General features: G+C 54.0%; 1 protein-coding gene and 1 long non-coding RNA gene across 2 annotated transcripts; one reads left to right on the top strand and one right to left on the bottom strand.

Annotated features, from left to right (window-relative positions):
* Positions 1-1,785: 1,785 nt before the first annotated feature.
* LOC132691714 (uncharacterized) lies at positions 1,786-2,688 on the bottom strand. Its single transcript, XR_009615960.2, has 3 exons — positions 2,602-2,688; positions 2,368-2,448; positions 1,786-1,909 (listed from the first exon to the last, which is right to left on the bottom strand). It is a non-coding gene; the product is annotated as an uncharacterized LOC132691714 (long non-coding RNA).
* On the top strand, positions 2,677-14,153 carry PHYHIP (phytanoyl-CoA 2-hydroxylase interacting protein). The gene is made up of 5 exons (XM_060653318.3): positions 2,677-2,974; positions 6,717-6,910; positions 8,164-8,338; positions 10,194-10,311; positions 12,011-14,153. The coding sequence occupies exons 2-5, from the start codon at positions 6,746-6,748 to the stop codon at positions 12,543-12,545; spliced, it is 993 nt and encodes a 330-aa protein (XP_060509301.1). The 5' UTR covers positions 2,677-2,974; positions 6,717-6,745; the 3' UTR covers positions 12,546-14,153.
* Positions 14,154-19,290: the final 5,137 nt, after the last annotated feature.

The following is a 19,290-nucleotide window of genomic DNA, read 5'->3' as shown; positions in this document are numbered from 1 at the left end:
GGAAATATAATTAAGGTATGGGAAGAGTTTTGCCATAAGAATGTGCATTGTAGGGGCACCCGGGTGGCTCAGTTGGCTAAGCGACTGACTTCGGCTCAGGTCATGATTTCATGGTTTGTGGGCTCGAGCCCCATGCTGGGCTCTGTGCTGACAGCTCAGAGCCTGGAGCCTGCTTCGGATTCTGTGTCTCCCTCTCCTCTTTGTGCTCTCTTTCTCAAAAATAAATAAATGTTAAAAAAATTTTTTTAAATACAAAGAAGAATGCGCATTGTAGTGTTGTTTAGAATGGAGAAAAATAAAATAATCATAGAAGAATAGGGGATTGGCTCCAAAAAAAGGGTATGTGACCTGACAATAGAACATACACAGCAGTTTAAAACAATACTGTAGAAAGACTATGTATTGAACAGAAAAGGTATTGGTGAGTGAAAAAAAAAGGTTATAAAACAGTATTCACACTTTCTATTTTTGTTAATAAAATATATATCTCATATGCCTATTTCGAATGGTGGGGGAATGAATGATTTTAATTCTCTCCTAAATTTTAGAATTAAAATTTCTCATCATTCTATAGTGATCATGTATTGTGTAATAAAAAGTTGTTAAAAATAAAAATGCAGCAAAAGCGCATTTTGGTGGTTGTTTGGTTTCATACAGAGTTACTTATATTTGGCTTGTTAAGCTTCATTCTTACCATGTGTTTTCTCATGTGATCTGCAGAGAAGTCCTCAGAGGCAAGAAGAAGCAGAAGCCCTGAGAGGCTTTGTGCCTCCACCTCATGCTAGCACATAGCTCCACAAAAGCACATTCATACAGCTGTTGTTCACGCTTGGGACACATGATCTCATGCGGTCTCCACATGCCATCCCGGGAAGGTGGGAGGCAGAGGTGTGCTGGGACTCATCTTCCTTTTAAGGGGAGAACCGAGTCACAGAGAACATGACTTTTCCTCACACCGCCTCTCAGGTTAGCTGTAGGGCCAGGTTTTGGTCCAGATGTTTGGTGCTGGCCATAACCATGAGATTACGTTTTGCATCTCTTCGGGATTGCAACATTTCAGTGTAGGTGTGCAAGAGGCGGGACCTACCTCTGTTTGGCGAAGGGAGTGCTTAATCCTGTCTCAATGTAACACACCGCACTGCATTCTGTGGTTCAGGATCTGACCCAACTTGCTCAAATTCTCCACACCCATTTAGGGAAGGATTGGCTTCTGCTTGTCTTTGCTTTCTGTGCAATATTCACATTCTGTCCACTGTCACCTTCTCTAACCTTTACTGCCTGCTGATGTCCGCAGCCCCCAGGTCCTGTGCACTCAGCTCATGTCTTCTGTGGCACTCTGAAGCCTGCACGGTCTGTCTGCTGCCCCTGCACCAAGCCCTCCCCACCCCCACCATGCTCCTGCTTCCATGGTCCCTTCTTGGCCATGCTCCACCTGTATTCAAGCTGGTTCGGACTTCTTCTCTGAATCCTTATATGTACCTTGCAATTTAGTTGTATATTTCTTGTTCTCTATGTCCACCCTTTTCCCCCTAAAAGACTGTGGGCTCCTTGCAGGTAGACATTGTCAATAATGATGACAATGATAACAGTTCTGATAGGTGACTGGGCCCTTCTGGTGTACAGGCCCACAGCTTAGTGATTTACATAATTTCTCACTCAGTGATGGCAGTGTTTATAATGTCACTTGACAGATGAAGAAATCAAAGCTCTGAGAGATTGAGTAACTAGTCCAAGATCACTCAGCTAGAAAGTGAGAGAACAAGAATTTTAATTGTGTCTGTTTAATTGTAAAGCCCATGCTTTTCCACACTGCACACTCTTTGTCACTGTTGGTTGCTTGATTCAAATTTCCTTGGGTGTTCTTCACAGTGGCATCCCTGGAGTTTTCCTTTGGTGGTAGCAAAGCCTCCTGTCAATAAGAGAGCAGATAGTAGATAGTACTCTCCCTGGCCCAGATGGTTGGCTGGGATGAGAATATTCCAGGCTCTCTGTGTGTTCTTCCCACCCCATTTCTTGCCTCTGCACACCCTTCACTGCCCAACAACCCCTCTCTCTTGTCCCTTTCCCCAGGGACACCTAAGCAGCCAGAGGACTCTCCCTAGACAACTGGGAATCCCTGGGACTGCAGGTCTAATGCGTTTTGATAGAGTTGGTAAAAAAAAAAAAAAAAAAAAAAATAGAGCCATGGATCAGCCTAAGTCCCTGAGGAGAGAATCCAGACTGAAGACAAACCAACCTCCCCTACACCGCCCCCACATCCCCCATCTGGACCCTTTCCCTTCAAGGCTCCCCTTCCCTTCCCCCAGTCAGAATCCCTGTTTAGGGGCTCCCAAGCCTTTGAGCACAGCTCCACCCCTCTCCCAGCACCTAAAGTTTGGGGGCTGCATTCAAGTGAGAGATTTCCAAGTAGGGGTGTGTTAGAGGGACTTCTTCTGAGGGCAGCTTGTCCTGGAAAAACAAGGAAAAGAGTGGCAGCCACCGCTGCTATCTCTGAGGACATCACCGTAGCTTCCCAGGAGACCCTCTGCCCTTTCCCCTCCCACACCAGCCCAGGAGAGCGAGCGAGCAGAGCGATCAGGGACCGAGCTTGCTTATCGTCACCTGACGCTGGGCAGCCACTGATCCCATTGGTGGAGCCAGATTCAGTCTGGCTCTCTCGTTCTTTCTCGCCTTCTCTGCCTCTCTCTCTCTCCTCCACGCTGCTTTGATTTCGCTCTTGCCTCTCCTTGCGCTCGGCTGGGAACATCGCCTCTCTGGGGGCAGCAGCAGTGCGCTGCAGAGCCGGCAGGAGCTGCCTGCCGGGGCATGGAAGAAGCCTCTTTGGCAGCCTCGAGAGGAGAGAGAGGAGAGCGAGCGCGCCTCTGTCTGTGACCCAGGCGTCGCCGCTGCCCCTCTCCCTGGGGAGCACATCCACACAGAGGTCTCTCCCTTCCCTCCCTTCCAGGTCTTCCTCTGCAGAGCCCAGTGGAGCCAGGTGAGTGCCCTTTCTCCCCAGAGCATCCTGCTGTCAATTCTGAGAGGGACTCAGGTGGCAAGGGGCTAGGAGGTGGGGGCACCAGGGGCCTGCCACTGCCCACGGTACCCACCTGGATTGCCATGGCCAACGACCTTGTCCCCTGTTCCCCTGTTCCCCAGGGCCTTGGCAAAGAGGTTAACCCCCGGATCCAGTCCCCGGGGCACCACAGTCAGTCACCCCGTGACCATTCTGCTGCAGTCAGCGATGCCAACAGGGACAGTGGGGTGGGGAGAGACTTCCCTCTGGCTTGTGGGTGGCTTTTCTGGATGGGCATGGGCAAGGGGTATCCGTGTGCACGGCATGTATGCATGCTTGCGAGGAGCCTGGAGGTTTGCTTGCGTAGATAGTTCTGTATGTACACGCCTGTGCTCATGTGTGGGTCTCCACTGCTGTGTGGCATGTTTAGGAACATACGTTTCTTGTACATGTGAGGTACGTGTGTGGGGGGGGGGGTCACTTATCTGAGTAGCCTTTGGGTTATGTGGGCGGGGGCAGTGTGAGGCAGTATATTTATGGGGTGGACATATCATTTGTCATGTGTGTGGGAGTACATGTTGAGGGAGGGAATGCGTGCAACCAAAGCATTTCTATGTGGGGAGGGGCGACTCCAGAGCAGAAAGGGATAGGTAGGTGGAGAGTGTGGGCAGAAGCCACTGGCTGTGGGCAGCGCCTTATAGGTGTGCAAACCTGTTGGCACGGGAAAGATCGGGGCTGGCAGAGTGTGGCTAGAGACAAACCACATTTCCATAGTTGGGGTCTTTGAGCCTGGGGAAGACTTGAGAGAGAATATCAGAATATGGGCAGAGGTTGACGTGCGTGTGAATACACATGTGTGTGCAAGCAGGCATATGGGTTGTATGCCTTCTGTGGAGGTAGGACGCGCCTGTGGCTTTCTCTTCCCCCCAAATATAGCTTGTGAGAATGTGTGCCTGTATATGTGTGTGCGTGAGCCTATGAACTTGAACATGTGTGGGTCTGTGTGGAGGTGACAGCTTGTAGAGGGGAAACTGTGGGACATTCTTAGAATGTGGAACGTGGCGGAGGCACCCGAGTGCGTAGGTGAGTGAGTGGGACCGAGAATGTCCGAGGAGGTGTGTGCAGCCCGTGTGCGGCAGGTGTGGGCGGGCACATTCAGTATATGTGTGCGTGTGTGTATACGTGGGCACGCACACATGTGCCTACCTGTGTGTGGGTGTGTAAATGCTTGTCTTGGCAGTGTGGGTGTTTCTCAGGTCCTGTCTCAACCTGTCCCTCACACCCTGACCTTCCCCAGTCACTTGGACTTGGAGAACTGGGGCTCACACCCACCCTCGGTCCACCCTGCTTTGCTGTTCTCCCGAGTGTCACTCACGACCACTCTCTCAAACTAGCATGGAGGAGTAATCTCAGCTTTTCTAGAACTGTAGAAAGAAAGGATGAGCCAGGTCCTGGAGATGCACAGCCCCCCCTTGCAAAGATGGCTGCCCCGTCTCTGGAGGAGACTCTGAAGAGAGGAGTATTGAGGAATAGGTGTCCATATGTGGGGTAGGCATAGACTGAATCCCCTGTGGATGGGAGGTGGTGGCTCAGGCCCTTTCTAGCATGGGATTGTGTCTGTGTTGGTGTGTTGTGTTGGTGCATGTGTGTGTGTGTGTGTGTGTGTGTGTGTGTGTGTGTGTATGTGTGTATGTGGGTGCATGTGGGTGCATGCGTGTGTCTCCCTGGGGAGCTTCTCACAGGGAGCCCAGAGGATAGCAACTCCCCACGTCCCCACATCTGTCCCCATGAATTGCAAACTGGTTTATTATCATCCAGTTGTTTACCAATCCTATTCTGTTTTATTTTTGGGTGGACCTGGTAGCACCCCCATGCTTGTTTACCGTAGGATTCTCTGTGCACAAGCCACCGGCATTTGGCTGGACTTCACAACAGGCAGGCTCACGCTTTAGGGTAAGAAGCTCAAATGAAACAAGGGCTCAGGGGACACCCTGGAATAGGTAAAAGCCATCACCCATATCCTTCACCCTGTGCCTGCCACTCAGGCAGCCCACGGATGAATTTAGAGGTATCAGGCTCCACAACAGGCTTAATTGACAGGAGAGTGTGGGTTGGATCTTCTGGAAGCTATAAATAGAAGTACCTGCTTTCGAAGGCACAAGGTACCCTTACCCTTAGCACCTGGGCAAAGAGAAGAGAAGACGCAGAAGGGGAGAAAAGGAAACCACATTCCAGAAAGCTGAGGTGTGCTTGGACGGGGCTTGAGAAGGAACCAGGAAAGCCTGAGCTTCACTGGGCACTAAGCAAATGCCCGGGAGCAAGTCCAACCCACATTCATGTTCTTGTCCCAGAGACAGTCTCTCCCCACTCCCTCTCCCTTCCCCACCCTCTTTCCCAGACCTCATGATCCAGACCACAGTCAAGGACAGGGTCAGATCTTCCTAGCAAAAGCACAGGTGAGTGACAGTGCTATGTTCCTTTCATACCTGGAAGAGCAGCCGGGGCAGAAAAAGCAAAGGTGAGAGAAGAGGAAGGTGAGAGAAAATGCAGTTACTTGAAAGGGAAGGATAGAAGGAAGAAAAATAAGTAGCAATAAAACCATGTGCACCTATGCATATACACATGCCACACATGTCACACACACACGCACACGCACACACGAGGGGACACAACCTTGGCTTAATGATAAAGAGTTTGAGCTCTGGAGTCAGATGTGAATTCCAATCACTTTCTAGGCTGTGTGACCTTTGGCATCTTGGTACCTCCCCACCTCAGTTAACCCATCTGTAAAATGGGGATAGGGACCCCTGAGTGGCTCAGTCAGTTAAGCATCCGACTCTTTATCTCAGGGGCTTGAGTTCAAGCCCCACATTGGGCTCCGTGCTGGGCATGAAGCCTACTTTAGAAACAAATAAATAAAATAAAATGGGGGGCAATAAGAGTACCTGCCTATTGTGAGGTTTGCACGATATGATGCTTATGCAGTTATTATTACCACACAGATGCCCGAAGAAAATGTCAAAGGTAAAACCAATTATTTAAACAAGTCAAGCAACAGAGGATCAGCTGAAAGGAGAGAGTGATAGTTGAAAAGTTATGGGTGAAAGAAGAGCTGTGTCCCACGCTGCCCCCTCCCGCCACCAGTGTATCCAAGGGCATCTCCGTGGCACTTGTCCTCCTAGCCCTGCATCTTGGTGACCCTCCCTGAGTCACCCCTAGAGACGAGGGCGGACCAAGCCGGAGCGACCTGTCACCCTTGGCCTCTCGGCTGCCAGTGCCCTCTGCCTGCCTCAACCCTCACACCAGTCTCCTCCGTGGGTGCTTCCTGTCTCTCCCATGCCTCGCACAGCTCTCTCCACCCCCACCCCCTTTCTCTTTTCACGCCTGCTGGCTGAGAGCCCCCCTCCTCGGTTCCATCTGCTGCAAATCTGTCCTGCCTGGCGTCTGCAGCATTCCCACTGCCTTTGCCACCTGTCAGGTGCGTCTGCTCAGCAGACCCCTCTGAGGAGAGCCAAGAACCCCCCAGGGGGGACACCCCATCCCACCTTTGGTCTTATCCCTCCACCATGCAATCTTCCCATGCAATCTTCCCATCAGATTGGATGAGGCAGGTGTAATCAGTGGATTATCCCCAAGGTTCCAATTTGCAAGAGATGTTGGGAGCAAGACATTCCAGAAAATTCAGTGGCAGGGAGAAAGCTGCTAATTCTTCCTCTCCCATCAGTCCCCAAAGGAGCCAAGCCACAGGGGAGCATGGAGCTGCTGTCCACGCCCCACAGCATCGAGGTCAACAACATCACCTGTGACTCCTTCCGCATCTCCTGGGCCATGGAGAACAGTGACCTGGAGAGGGTCACCCATTACTTCATTGACCTTAACAAGAAGGAGAATAAGAACTCCAACAAGTTCAAGCACCGGGTGAGTGCAGGGTGTGCAGAGGGCCTCTTGTTTACACCCCTCCTTAAAGGGAGCAGGGTGATGGAATGCTTGTGGGTGATCGTCAGGAGTCAGAGAAGCCTGGTTCAGATTACCCTGTGTAATCTTAGGAAAGTTCTTTAGCCTCTCTGAGCCCAAGTTCCTTCACTGGTAAAAAGGGAATAACAATGCCAGCCCCCGCAGGCTTGTGAGAGGCTTTGGTGAGGTAATGTTTGCGTGGTGTCTGGCTTGGGGCCCAGCCACCATGGACACCATTATCGGCATCATGACTGGGCTTCAGACGGATCAGGAAAACCTGGGCGGGGGTGGGGGGAGGGGGGGCGGTGCGGGGGGGCGGGGCACAGACATCACACCTGGGGCTGGTGTCTCAGGATCCAACAAAGCCCCCCGACTCAGGAAGCAGCTTTGTTGTTGACTGTGTGGGCCACTCGGACCATGGGCAGGGGTGGGGCCCTTTGCTTGGTCCTCAAGGACGCCTCTTAGGCCCCTGTGATCCTCTCTGGCCCTGGCCCTCTGGCTTACTAGTGTGGCTGGGTTTAAGAAAGAAACATGAGAGAGTCCTCCGCTGGCTGGAGTGTCCTTTCCCTGGGTCAGAGCAGTGTGGGGGTGGGCGGGAGGAAGGCTCCCACCTTCTCAAGCTGGCAGAGATGAAGGGGGAAGAGTGAGGTGGGAAGGAGCTGGTTCCCACGACGACCGTATCATGTGGGTTACTCACCCTCTCTCTCTTTGGAACTGGCTCTCCCGATCTGGGTGTCTTTTGGCAGGCCAGTTGCCACGGTGACGTGAATGTTCAACACCACCCCCTTAACCCTCCCCCCTCAAAGAATAAGGATATTTTCCCTTCCTCCCTGGCTCTCAGCATTTGCCGTTGCCGTGGAGACGGCACTGCAGTGTGCAGAGCTCTCGAAGTCTCCCTCGAAAACGGAGGTCTCACCGCCCTCAACTTTTCGGCCTCCACCCCAGTGGCCTTTCTCCCTAGTTCCCAAGAGAGTGGGTGTCAGGGGGCATTGATGAGGGGTGGAGGCTGGGGGCTATCAATATGGCCTTCCCAATGGCCACTGCTTACTTCCTCAGGAAAATGGTGGCCAGGGCACCAAGCCATTGAATCTTGGAGACTTTGGCCCTCCTCAGGTGGCCCAGGTGCCATCTGGGGAGTGTGAGGTCTGGCAGAATGCCAAGATTGGACGTGACTCCCAGTTTGACTCTTGGCTCTCCGTCTGTATCCCATTTCTCAGGATGTCCCCACCAAGCTTGTGGCCAAGGCCGTGCCACTGCCCATGACAGTGAGAGGCCACTGGTTCCTGAGCCCCCGCACAGAGTACAGCGTGGCCGTGCAGACCGCCGTAAAGCAGAGTGATGGAGAGTACCTGGTGTCCGGCTGGAGCGAGACAGTCGAGTTCTGCACTGGGGGTGAGGCCCTGCTGTCCTGCTGCTTTAGCACATCTGGCTTAGTTGTGATCTTACCTCAGCACACACTTAGGAACACCTGCTGTATACAGGCTCTATGCTCAGGCTGTCAGGGAGATACTCATGGATGAGCCTCGCCCCTGCCCGCAACAAACCTGCAGTCTGACACAGGAGGCAGATGTGAGCCCTGCTAATCATGTTGACAATACCATTCCCGTACAGGCATGGAGTTACTTTTCTGGCTTGGGGCAAGCATGTTTTTCTGAACTGTAGTAAAATGCACACCAACACAAAATTTCCCATTTTAACCATTGTTAAATGTATAGCTCAGTAGTATTAAGTACGTTCACACTGGTGTGCCACTGACCTCCAGAACTATTTCAACTTCCCAAACCGAAACTCTAACCCCATTAAACAGCAGCTCTCCCTTCCCTCCTCACTCCAGTCCCTGGCAACCACCATTCCACTTTCTGGGTCTGTAAATTTGACTACTGTTGGTACTTCTCGTGAGGGGAATCACAGTATTTGTCCTTCTGCAACTGGCTTATTTTGCTCAGCATAATGTCCCCAAGATTCATCCACGTTGAGCATATGTCAAAACGTCCTTCCTCTACAAGGCTGAACAATTGTATGTGCGGACTACACATTGTTCATCCATCATCAGTAGATGGATATTCAGTAGGTCATCACATTTGCTTGTCTTGAGGCTCCACTTAGCCTGGAAAATGACCCCTGTTCAGTGGTCCTGCAAACCTCTTAGCAGAATTCAGTTGGCAAATTCCAGCATGAATAAACACCAGGCTTATGTGTACTTGGTCGTGGATGACCCACGATCTGCCCCACAATATTCCATTCCTTTGGTGTCCACAGTGAGAATTGCTCCAGATCTCTCTCTGTCACAAGGAAGGGGCAGGGAACATTCTTAGCCCCGGGCCTCTGAAGCTGCTGGTTCCATCCTCTGCCAAGGCCTATGCCCCAAGTCTCCTTGACATGCCATTCTCTTTTGAGTGGTGCTTTTTCTTAGCTCGGCTGCAAAACCCCACTCTCTGGAGGTGCTCCCACTCCTTGTGGGGAAAGCCTCTGGGTTTACCCCAGAACTCCACACGTGGTGGAAGTTTATTTCAAACTGGGGAGTTGGGGATGGCTGCAGTCCAGTCCACACTACTTTTGCCAAACCCAGCACCCTGGCCAGGGCTACATCAGCAAGGAGGAAAGGGCACCTTTTTCTAATTTGTACAAAGGCTCTGTCTTGGCTAGCAGCCGCCCTGCCTGGGCCCCAGGGCCCCAGACTCTGATCCTGGCCCTGGGAGGTGTCCAATCTTACCATCCTGTTTCCAGCCTTCCCTGCTTCTCCTGGGATGCAGATGCACTCACTGCCTCAGACCCTGGTCCGGCTAACTATTCACTTCAGTGCTCTGTGATCTCCTCATGAGCCCCCACCTGTAATTTCCACTGGCTTCCACAGCCTTCTGCCTGCTGGGTTTGAGTTCTCCCTAGAGGACCTCAAATTCTCCCCTCTCAATCCTTCCTTTGCTTGCTGGTCCTCTTCACATGAGGATAGCTAGTGATTACAGCTCCTGGGGTCCCCAGTATGATTGTCTAACTGGGCAGCCCCTGCCCCTTTCTGACTCAGAGCCCTGAGCCTCTGGCAGCGAGGGTGCAGAGGTGCACCCAGCTGTCCATGTTCCCAGCTGGGCCACTTGGCCTGTTCCTATGTGGTCCAAGGTGCTGTAACTCTTTGGTATCCCCTGTTGCTCTGAGGACAGTTGTGGGCTGGCGTTCCATGTGCACAGTGGGTGAGTGTGGGAGGCTGTGATGCTCAGTCTGGCCCTGGGCTTACCAGCCTGGACTCTTGCAGACTATGCCAAGGAACACCTGGCCCAGCTGCAGGAGAAGGCCGAACAGATCGCAGGCCGCATGCTCCGCTTCTCTGTCTTCTACCGCAACCACCACAAGGAGTACTTCCAGCATGCCAGGTACGGCATGGCCCCTAGCAGGGCCTGGGTCTCTCCTTCCTCTCCTGGCTCTGCTTTGCCCACACAGCCCTGGCTGTCTGACATCACCCCCACCTTGTCATTGCCAGACCAGAGTCCCCATGGCATCTTATCACAGGCTGGCTCTGGGGGGGGCGGGGGGGGGGGGTGGCTGGCTGTTTGGGATTGGGCTCCAAGGAAGGAGAGGACTCTCCTTGGGATGGGGCTGCCTGGGGGAACCATGCTAACTGGCCTGGGTGAACGAGATCTCGGGTTTGTTCCTCCTTTGGGACAGTTCCTTTCACTGGGTTCTAATGCCAAGGGTCAGCCATCTCTCCAGTTCAAGCCCTGGGTCCCTGGGGGAGGTGGTGAGGGTAGCACAGAGTGACAGGTTTCCATGCATGAAGGGTCATTGTTTTCAAACTGTGTGCTGGATAGCCTGGAGGCTCCAGGAAGCTATCTCAGGGCACTTTGGTGGGGGGGAGGGGGGTACTGACGGGTTGTTGAAGAAATCAGGCTGAGTCTTGGTGGGCCCCACACCTATCATTCAGCTGGAGCATCTTCAATTTTATTGCCTATGGACCGCCTATGTATAATTTCCTTCGGGGAAGAAAGAGAGGGGCTCTGTAGTCCAGAAATATTCAATCCAATTGATGATCTGGTCCAACCCACTCAGCCTACAGAGGGAGAGCCTGAAGCCCAGAAAGCCAGTAAGTCACTAGTTACTTGAGACTTCCAGGACCAGGCAAGGGTGAGGCTGGGTCTGGGGCTGCCCATCCTCCCCAGGCCTGCTGACACTGCTCCAAGACATTGTCCTTCTAAGGCTGGACTAGGGCAAGCTGCTACTCTTACTGTCTTTGTCATTGTATTCAGCTGGGGTGGGGCGTTCTGACCCTACCCCAGGGCAGCAGGGAACAAGGGAGATCTTTGGTGTTTGTACTAAAGAAGAGAGGCAGTGAGGTGTGTGGTGAGCTCACTGGCCCAGTTTGAGCTCCTCTTTCAGCAAGTAAGAAAGAGTCAGAAAGCACCCATATGTACTAGGATATAAAGGTGAATAAAGGCAGAGTGCCCCCTCTTGAAAACCTCAGAGGCTATCGGGGGGACAGTACAGACAGATGGAATGTAATGAGTGTGTGTGTGATTGTTCAGTAAAATTCAGTGTCTGCACATAGTTTTGTTGAATACAAATGCCTGATGCTCCTGGAAGATTTTGAGAGCAGGGGATACCTATGCTGGGCCTTGATGGATGATCAGGAATTTGCCAGGGTAGGTGAAAGGAGGTGGGAAAGGCAGTCCAGGCAGAGGGAAGAGCACTGCAAAGGCACAAAGGCAGGAAAGTTGGGGTTCACATGTGGCTGGAGGATCTTACCTATGGATGTGGGGGTGTTGGGAGGTGGGTTCGAAAGGCCAGATCATGATAGCCCTGCTTTTCATGAAAGCCTCATTAAAGGGTTTTAAACTGGGGAGTGGTAGGTTCAGACATCTCCTCTGCGAAGGAGTGGGCTGCATCAGCTCATCTCCAGGGCTCTCCCTGCTCTCACATTCTGGAATGTTCTATTTGTGACTGATGGAGGCGGCAGCGGGTGGGAGAGCAGGGTGCTGCGCTGGCTCCCTTCTCAACCACACACAGCAGCCAAGCCTCAGCCCAGCTAACCAGCGGCATTTTCTCTTCCCTTTGGCATTTTTCCCCGGGGGTGGTTAGGACCCACTGCGGGAACATGCTGCAGCCCTACCTGAAGGACAACAGCGGCAGCCATGGCTCTCCAACCAGTGGCATGCTCCATGGCGTCTTCTTCAGCTGCAACACAGAGTTCAACACAGGCCAGCCGCCTCAGGACTCCCCCTACGGCCGCTGGCGCTTCCAGATCCCTGCCCAGCGCCTTTTCAACCCCAGCACCAACCTCTACTTTGCAGACTTCTACTGTATGTACACAGCTTACCACTACGCCATCCTGGTGCTGGCCCCCAAGGGCTCCCTGGGGGACCGCTTCTGCCGTGACCGCCTGCCCCTCCTGGACATTGCCTGCAACAAGTTCCTGACCTGCAGCGTGGAGGATGGGGAGCTGATCTTCCGCCATGCCCAGGACCTCATCCTGGAGATCATCTATACCGAGCCTGTCGACCTGTCCCTGGGCACCTTGGGGGAGATCAGCGGGCACCAGCTCATGAGCCTGTCCACTGCTGACGCCAAGAAAGACCCCAGCTGCAAAACCTGCAACATCAGCGTGGGCCGCTAGGGACTCCTGGGGAGGTGGGGGGCTAGAGAGAGATGACAGGCAGGGTGGCGATGGGTGGCCTAGGTTCAGGGAGCTGGCTTTCTCTCCCCTGCCCCCCCTCCCCCCGCTCCCTCCACGCCACGGCCTCCCCCTTCCCCACCCCGCAGGCGTTAGAGGCAACAGAGGGCGGTCCCCTTGGTGGGCGTGGCCTATTCAACGTCTGGTGGACTTGGAAAGGCTTCTTAGCCGCGGTAGGTTGGTGGAAGGAGGGTAGATCTCTGGAGATTTCCCCATTCCCGGTTTCCCCGTCCTGCTGTTTCTTGCTTCATTCCGGCCTCCACTTAACGGAGACTCTCAGCCTGGGGGCTTTCGCTGAGCAGCCCACCCTAGCCAAAGCCCACGAGTTGCTTGCCCGCCCCCAGAGGCACAGCAGAGAGACGCGGGGTGCTCCTTTTTAGCCCCGCCCACCCCACTCAGGGCCAACCACAGAATGCCCCTCCCCGCTCTGCTGGGCCGGGGACCTCCCACTTCAGGCCTGGCCCTTTCCCTCTATACATAGTCTCTTGCACCGCTCTGCCCCCCAGCTGCTCCTTGACTCCCAGCACCCTCTTCCTGCATGGGGAGAGCTGTCCCTTCCTTTCTCCACCTGCCCTCTAGAAAGGGGCCCTCTTTTTCCTCTCGGCTTTGGGGGCTCCGGGCTGTTGGGACTTTTCCTTTCTTACCTGGAGATGATAAATACCCCAGCATACCTTCTCTCTTGCTCAGAGCACTGAGGTCTGGTTCCCCCAATGGCAGCCACTGGGGTTGAGGAGGGGGAAAGAGACCCCTGAGACCCAGAGGTACCCCTTTTAGGCCAGGAATGGGCGGCCTCACGCTCCGAGGGGACCCAGTGTGGAACTAGAATTGAGGGCTTTCCCTAAGAGCCCTGGCACCCTGCCTGACTGTGCGCTTTGCTCGCTCTCTTTGCCACGGTTCCGTGACTGCCCTGTGCCTGTGTGTGACCTGGACTGTGGCTTCCCTGCCACCGCACCTCACACCCCACCCACTGGCACTGTCTGCTCCCCACTGCGAGCCTGTTGGCAAAGAGCTCCTTCCCTGGGGAGTTCTTGATGAAGTCTTCCTGGGCTTCCCAGCGTTTTTGCCAATTTCCTACTTTTGTATGGGTCATGAGGGTGGTGAGGGTGAACCCCTGAGATAGGCGGACCAGGTCGGGGGGGTGCTGGGTAGAGGTGTAGATGAAGGCAGCTAGCTGTTTGGGGGATGACGGAGGTGATGTCAGGCAGAGGACAACAGCCCCCACAGTGAGAGCCGGATTTCTGTGATGAAGTACAGAAGGGGCCAGCAGGCCAACAAGGCCATATCTCAGTAAGGGCACAGGTGGGACAGCTGGTTGCCTCTTGTGTAGCCACGGGGAGTGGTGTGGTCAGCTGTCTCTGTGGCACAGAACAGGTCTGGGGGCCCTGGGAGATGCATGGAGGAGAGGACATGGGCCCCCAGGCCTTTTCCGCCTCTGCTGACAGCATTGCTGTGGGGGTGGCCCACTGCTCTCCCCTGGCCCTGTGTCTGCCCTGAGCTGGGGGCACACCCGCCTGTGTTGTGCTTGCATCAATAAACCACCATGGCCTGAGAGCCCCGACTCTCTTTGGGCTCTGGGAGGGGTAGTTCTGACTAGGCAAGTTGCACAAGCACAGAGGAACTCAAATGGGGATGCCCCCCAGGACAAGACATCTGGAACTGTCTCCAAGGGTGTTCCAAATCTTGCTGTGGGAGGCAGAGCTCAGAGAGCAGAGCAAAATCTCTAGCTTGGAAGGGACTTTGAAGGTCTTTTGGTACTTATGACCTTGCACTTTGCAGAAGGGGAAACTGAGGCTTCTTAGAGGAGAACCTATAGCAATCTGGAGACCTAACCAAGGTCCTCTTTTTGGAGCCCTTCCCAGTGCAGCAGCCTGACACTGCATCAACCCCAGATGCTACTGAATTTCCCTCCCCCAGAGCCCAAATGTCCCCTCCCCAGCAGGGCTCCTCATTTGCAGATCTGAGTCACCTCTGCGTCTATTATTATGGACTTATTAAAATGATCCTCTGCTGGAGTATGAAAGCTCCAGAAAAATTAGAGTCACCTCGCTGACACTTGCCTGGGCTGAGGGCCAAATGAACATGTGTCATCCAGAGCTTGGGGCACAGCCTCCTTGGGCTAGGGGAAAGCTGAAGGGCAAACGACCACTTCCTGAGGGCCTATTATGGGCCAGGCATCTGGCCAGGTGCTTTCACACACATCAGCTTCACAATGGCCCTGTACTGTAGTATTCCCACTTAACAGATAAAGAAACTGAGGCACAAAGAAGTTAAAAGGATTGCCAGGTAGGCGACAGTGCCTGGGTTTGATTCAGAGGCTGGAATCTTCCCATTGCACTGTCCTGTCCTCCCTCATGTATGCCAGGGACCACCTGGGCTGTAAGACATGGGCAGGCCCATCTGAATATGTGGCCCTCTCAAGGGTCTCCTCCACATCTCTTCTGGCTGACCAAGGCTGTGCCTCCATCTTGAATAACACCAGGGGGGGCTGTGGAGTCACAAATGCCAAGGAGCCTTCTTTTAAAGGAGTAGTGGGCAGCACTGGTGTCCAGAATTCCATGGATGGGGAGTGACCTCCAGGATCCATCCTTCCACCTCTGGTCAGGACACCCCCACCCCACCCCAGAGGGGTTTTTGGAATCCTCCCAGAGGAGCAGGCTTTAGTCTTCCTTTTGTGAGCCCTCTGGGTTTCTTAGGAAAAGATGGACTCCCAGTGTCCTCTTAGTGGGGGATGAAGGCGGCAAACTGAGGTGGGGGTGGGGGTGGAGCCACATGCAGGTTTCTCCAGAGAGCCTGCTTCTCCTTCCTCTCTCCAGATGGCTGCTCTCTGGCATACTGCCAGCCCTGTGCTGCTCAAGGCGCTTGTCAGAGCTGGGTCAGGGCATCACTGGAATCTGCCCTGGGGTCCCTTCTGGCCTGTGTTTCTCTAATCTGACCTGGTGGAGGGAAAAGAGGTCTACATGAGAGTGGGTGCACATGCAAACACACAGAAACACCACCTCCCTGTGCTGGGTTTAGAAGACACGCTTGGCTGCCACAGAGAGCCACAAGGTGAGGGACTACCCTGGGCTGTGGCTGCCACTGTCCAGCCAAGGGATTCCAAGTTAGCCCCGCTCCAGTACAGGCAGGGAGGGAAAATGAGGCAGAGGCCACCAAGGGGTGTCTCCAGGTTACAAGTGGGGCATAGCACAAACACATAGACTCAACACATACACATGGACACACACACTCATGCCTCCAACTCCCTGTTTCGGTCTCCTCTGCCTATTCCTTCCCTTCTGGGCTAGCAACGTTCTTTTAATCTTGAATGGATGACAGTTCTCCCAAGGTAGTGGGAGGGGAGGTGCCAGTTCTGAGGACCCTCACAGTTTTGTATGGTTTTGGTGTGCGTCTCTTCTCTGTGTTAGGAAAAGAAGTGGCTGGGGTCCCAAGGAAAGGGATGAGGAGGGACCATTCCCCCAAATGGAGGGAGGCCTTCAGGAAGCTGAGCTGAGGTGATTGGCCGTAAAACAGCTTGGCCACAGCATCTGGAGGAGATTGGAACCAGATGTTCCTGGGATGGGGGAGGGGAGGGTGTGGAGCTGGGAGGAGGCTGGAGCAGGAGAAGCAGGCTGGTCAGCAGGAGGCTGGGTTGGGGGGGAGTGGGGAGGGCCTCGTGGCTCTCTGGGGAAGACAGCTGGCTGCCCTATCCCCACTCCCCAAATCAGACACTGCTATTTTTGCAAACTGGAGCAGCAAATCTTTTCACAGATTCTAGAATCAGCCTGTGTGTAGGGACAGTCAAGCACAGGGTGTGACTTGGGAGGTGCCCAGAAAGGCTACCAGCTAGCCAGAAATGTCTCCTGCTGCCCCACAAGCCCCGCCTTGCTGCGGGCTAAGTGTTGCCTTCTCTGGCAGGAGTACATCTGCCCTAAGCTCCTAATGCTCGACTGGAAACTAGTGTATCCAGAAGTTTCCTTTTTGCATAGAAAGAGAGTAGTCCAGGAACTGGAAAATTGTCTGGCAGAGGAAAGGAAAAGAAGGTCCATTTATGGAGAGCCTCCTATTTGCCAGGATCTCTTCAAAGGTTATCTCATTCCTTCCTTGAAACCCTGTGAAGTGTTGTCATTCCATGTGTCTAGATGAAGAAACTGAGGCTCAGAGAGGTTAAATGACTCACCCAGGGGCACACAGCCACCAAATGGTAGCACTGATGTTCAAAACCGGCTATGTTTGCATGCAAGTTTGTGACCTTTTCATGGCAGAGAAGCATATAGGGTTAGGGTTGGGGGAGGGGGAAGGGAAAAAGAGGAAAGAAACAGTGAAGCAGAGGTACAGGGCACGTGACTTTCCTTCCACTATAGTTGAGCCAAACTTGGCCCTAGACATCCACCCCCCCCCCCCCCCCCCATGAGGAACCCTGCTCTCTGGCTGCTTGGAGACTAGACAGACCCTGAGTCTTCTTGTCTGTCTCAGCAGTGGCAGGAAGGAGGAGGGTTGTTGGGGAGGATGACAGGCTTGGGGGGTAGAGGCCCAGGGAGGAAATAATTGACCAGCACCACTGGGCAAACCATGGCAGATTCAGGTCTCCTGGATCAGCATCTCCTAATTCTTTTGTCCTGTCCTCTGAAGGCTACAAGGGTGCTCCTGGAAGGACAAGTCTGAAGCTTCAGGTGCTTATCTCAACCTAGAAGTCAGGCAGATCCATCCCAGCTCTTCCACTACTGGCCATGTACTCAGGACCAAGGGGGCCCTCTGGGGCTTGGAGACAGTTGTGGGAGCAGGAGTACCTTCCCGTGACATGGAGTCAACTGAGCTGATGGTAGCCACACTGGAGTTGGTCTAGTCTAGAACCCTGAAGCCGGCAGAAGGTGAGGGTGGGCAAAGCATTGAGAGTGCATGAATTAAGTTCTGGAATATATATTAATGGCCTGCACCCAGGTCCTGAGCAGCCTCTATCACTGGGAGGCAGCCTCTGAAGATAGGCCCAGAGAAGACAGGGAAGGCCCATCAGCATGATTCCTAAGTCGTTAGAGGGATCTGGATCTATGGTGGTGATGGAGTCTTGGGACAGGCGTCTGGGGTGGCTGTATGAGTCAATCCTGAGCTGCCTCTGGCTGTGGCATTGCTGTTCACAGAGCCCTTGTTCGGGGTGGAAGACTGGGTACTCGCTTTGGGCTGCAGGCCACTCTCCACAGTCCGGAGGGGTTCTGAGCCTGGTTCCTTCTGGGCATGTGACTCGTGAACTGGGAGTAGAGTCCTCTGAGCTTCAGAGGGCCCTGGAGGGCTGGTGAGGAGAGCTGTGACCACCAACTACAAATTCTGCCAAGTGGGAATGGCAAAGTGTCTGGGTGAGATGCCCAGGCAGCTCCAATGGTTTGCGGGCCTTTCCATTCTACTCATGGTCCTCCAGGCTGTCCTGAGCACCGAGGTCAGAGGAGGTGGAGGCGGGGAGGGGTGGTTATGATGTCACAGCCTGTGACCTCACTGGAGCAATAGGCAGGAACCCCTCGGGCCATCCCCCCTCCCTTGCAGGACCTCAAGGCCTCATCTGCTCTCAGGACGGAAAGAGAGGGCTGCAGCCTGACGGTGGGAGCAGGCTGGCTTCCTGGAAGGAGAGGGTCCTGCATACACATCAGATGCCAGCAATGTGTCTGGTTTCCACTACTGCTTTCTGCTTCAAGGGCCCATCTGGGGTGTACCATACCATAATGCTGCCTAGGGGTAGGTCCCCTCCCACAGTCCAGAGAGCATAAGGCACAACATGTGCTTCTGCAATAGGGCGAAGCTTGAGGCCAGTAAAAGACCTACAGACCCACTGAAGGATCTCAAGGAGCCCTGGGGGTTGGAGCAGCATGCCTGGCTCTCTCTGAAATGTGGGAGGGGCCAGCCCAGGCATAAGAACATGGGTCCTCTCTCTTTCTTTCCCTTTGAGATCCATGTAGAGTAAAGGGAGAGAGAGGCTCCTCTGAATGGAAGGGGCAGGGATGTGGCTTCTCTCCTCCTGGTCTCTGGGAAACAGATCTGTGCCTCACTGCTGTCTGGGGAGGGAGGGGGCAGTGGCAGGAAGGAGGAGGCCAGACAAGACACAGCCTTGGGAGAGGGGGCCAGAGCTGGAATGTTTGCTCAGTGGCTGCCTAGTGTCTGGCTCTTGTCTCCATGAGAAGAGAAGGACCTGCAGGGGGCCAGCACTGGGTGTTTGACCTTCAAGAAGGCAGAGTTTCAGGGCCAGTTAGTAGATCTGTTCAGGCTGATGCCAGTTTTCTGGCTTCTGGTGAGCTCTCCTGGGACACCCTCCAGCCCACCCACCCCTTCCCCAGTCAGAGACAGAAGACATGGATGGACACCAGCTGGACAGACACATGCCTATCCCCTTTTACTTACCTCCCCCCACTCCCGCCCCCAAACAGCCTCTTTACAGAATGTTCCACTCCTCTCGTTGTGTGGGAGGGCTATGAGCAGTGCGTGTATATGCGGTACGCCTGCAGGCTGAAGTGTGCTAGGAGGCTGTGTTTGTGTGTGCCTGAGTGTGAAATCACACCCTCAGGGGTCCTGGAATCGAGGGAAGGAAGTGCAGCCAGCAGGGCCAGGTGTCCTGGCTGTGGGCTGGTCTCAGACACAGCAAGCCTGCACATCTGGAATGAGATGCACCGCACCCCCCCCCCCCCCCGCACCCCCGCCCCATGTCCCAGACAGCATCTGGCACAAGATA

This window comes from Panthera onca, chromosome B1 (assembly GCF_046562875.1).
Source record: "Panthera onca isolate mPanOnc1 chromosome B1, mPanOnc1 haplotype 2, whole genome shotgun sequence".
NCBI classification, from domain to species: domain Eukaryota; kingdom Metazoa; phylum Chordata; class Mammalia; order Carnivora; family Felidae; genus Panthera; species Panthera onca.
The sequence above is the reverse complement of the archived record's forward strand: the minus strand, read 5'-3'. Positions and strand labels throughout refer to the sequence as shown.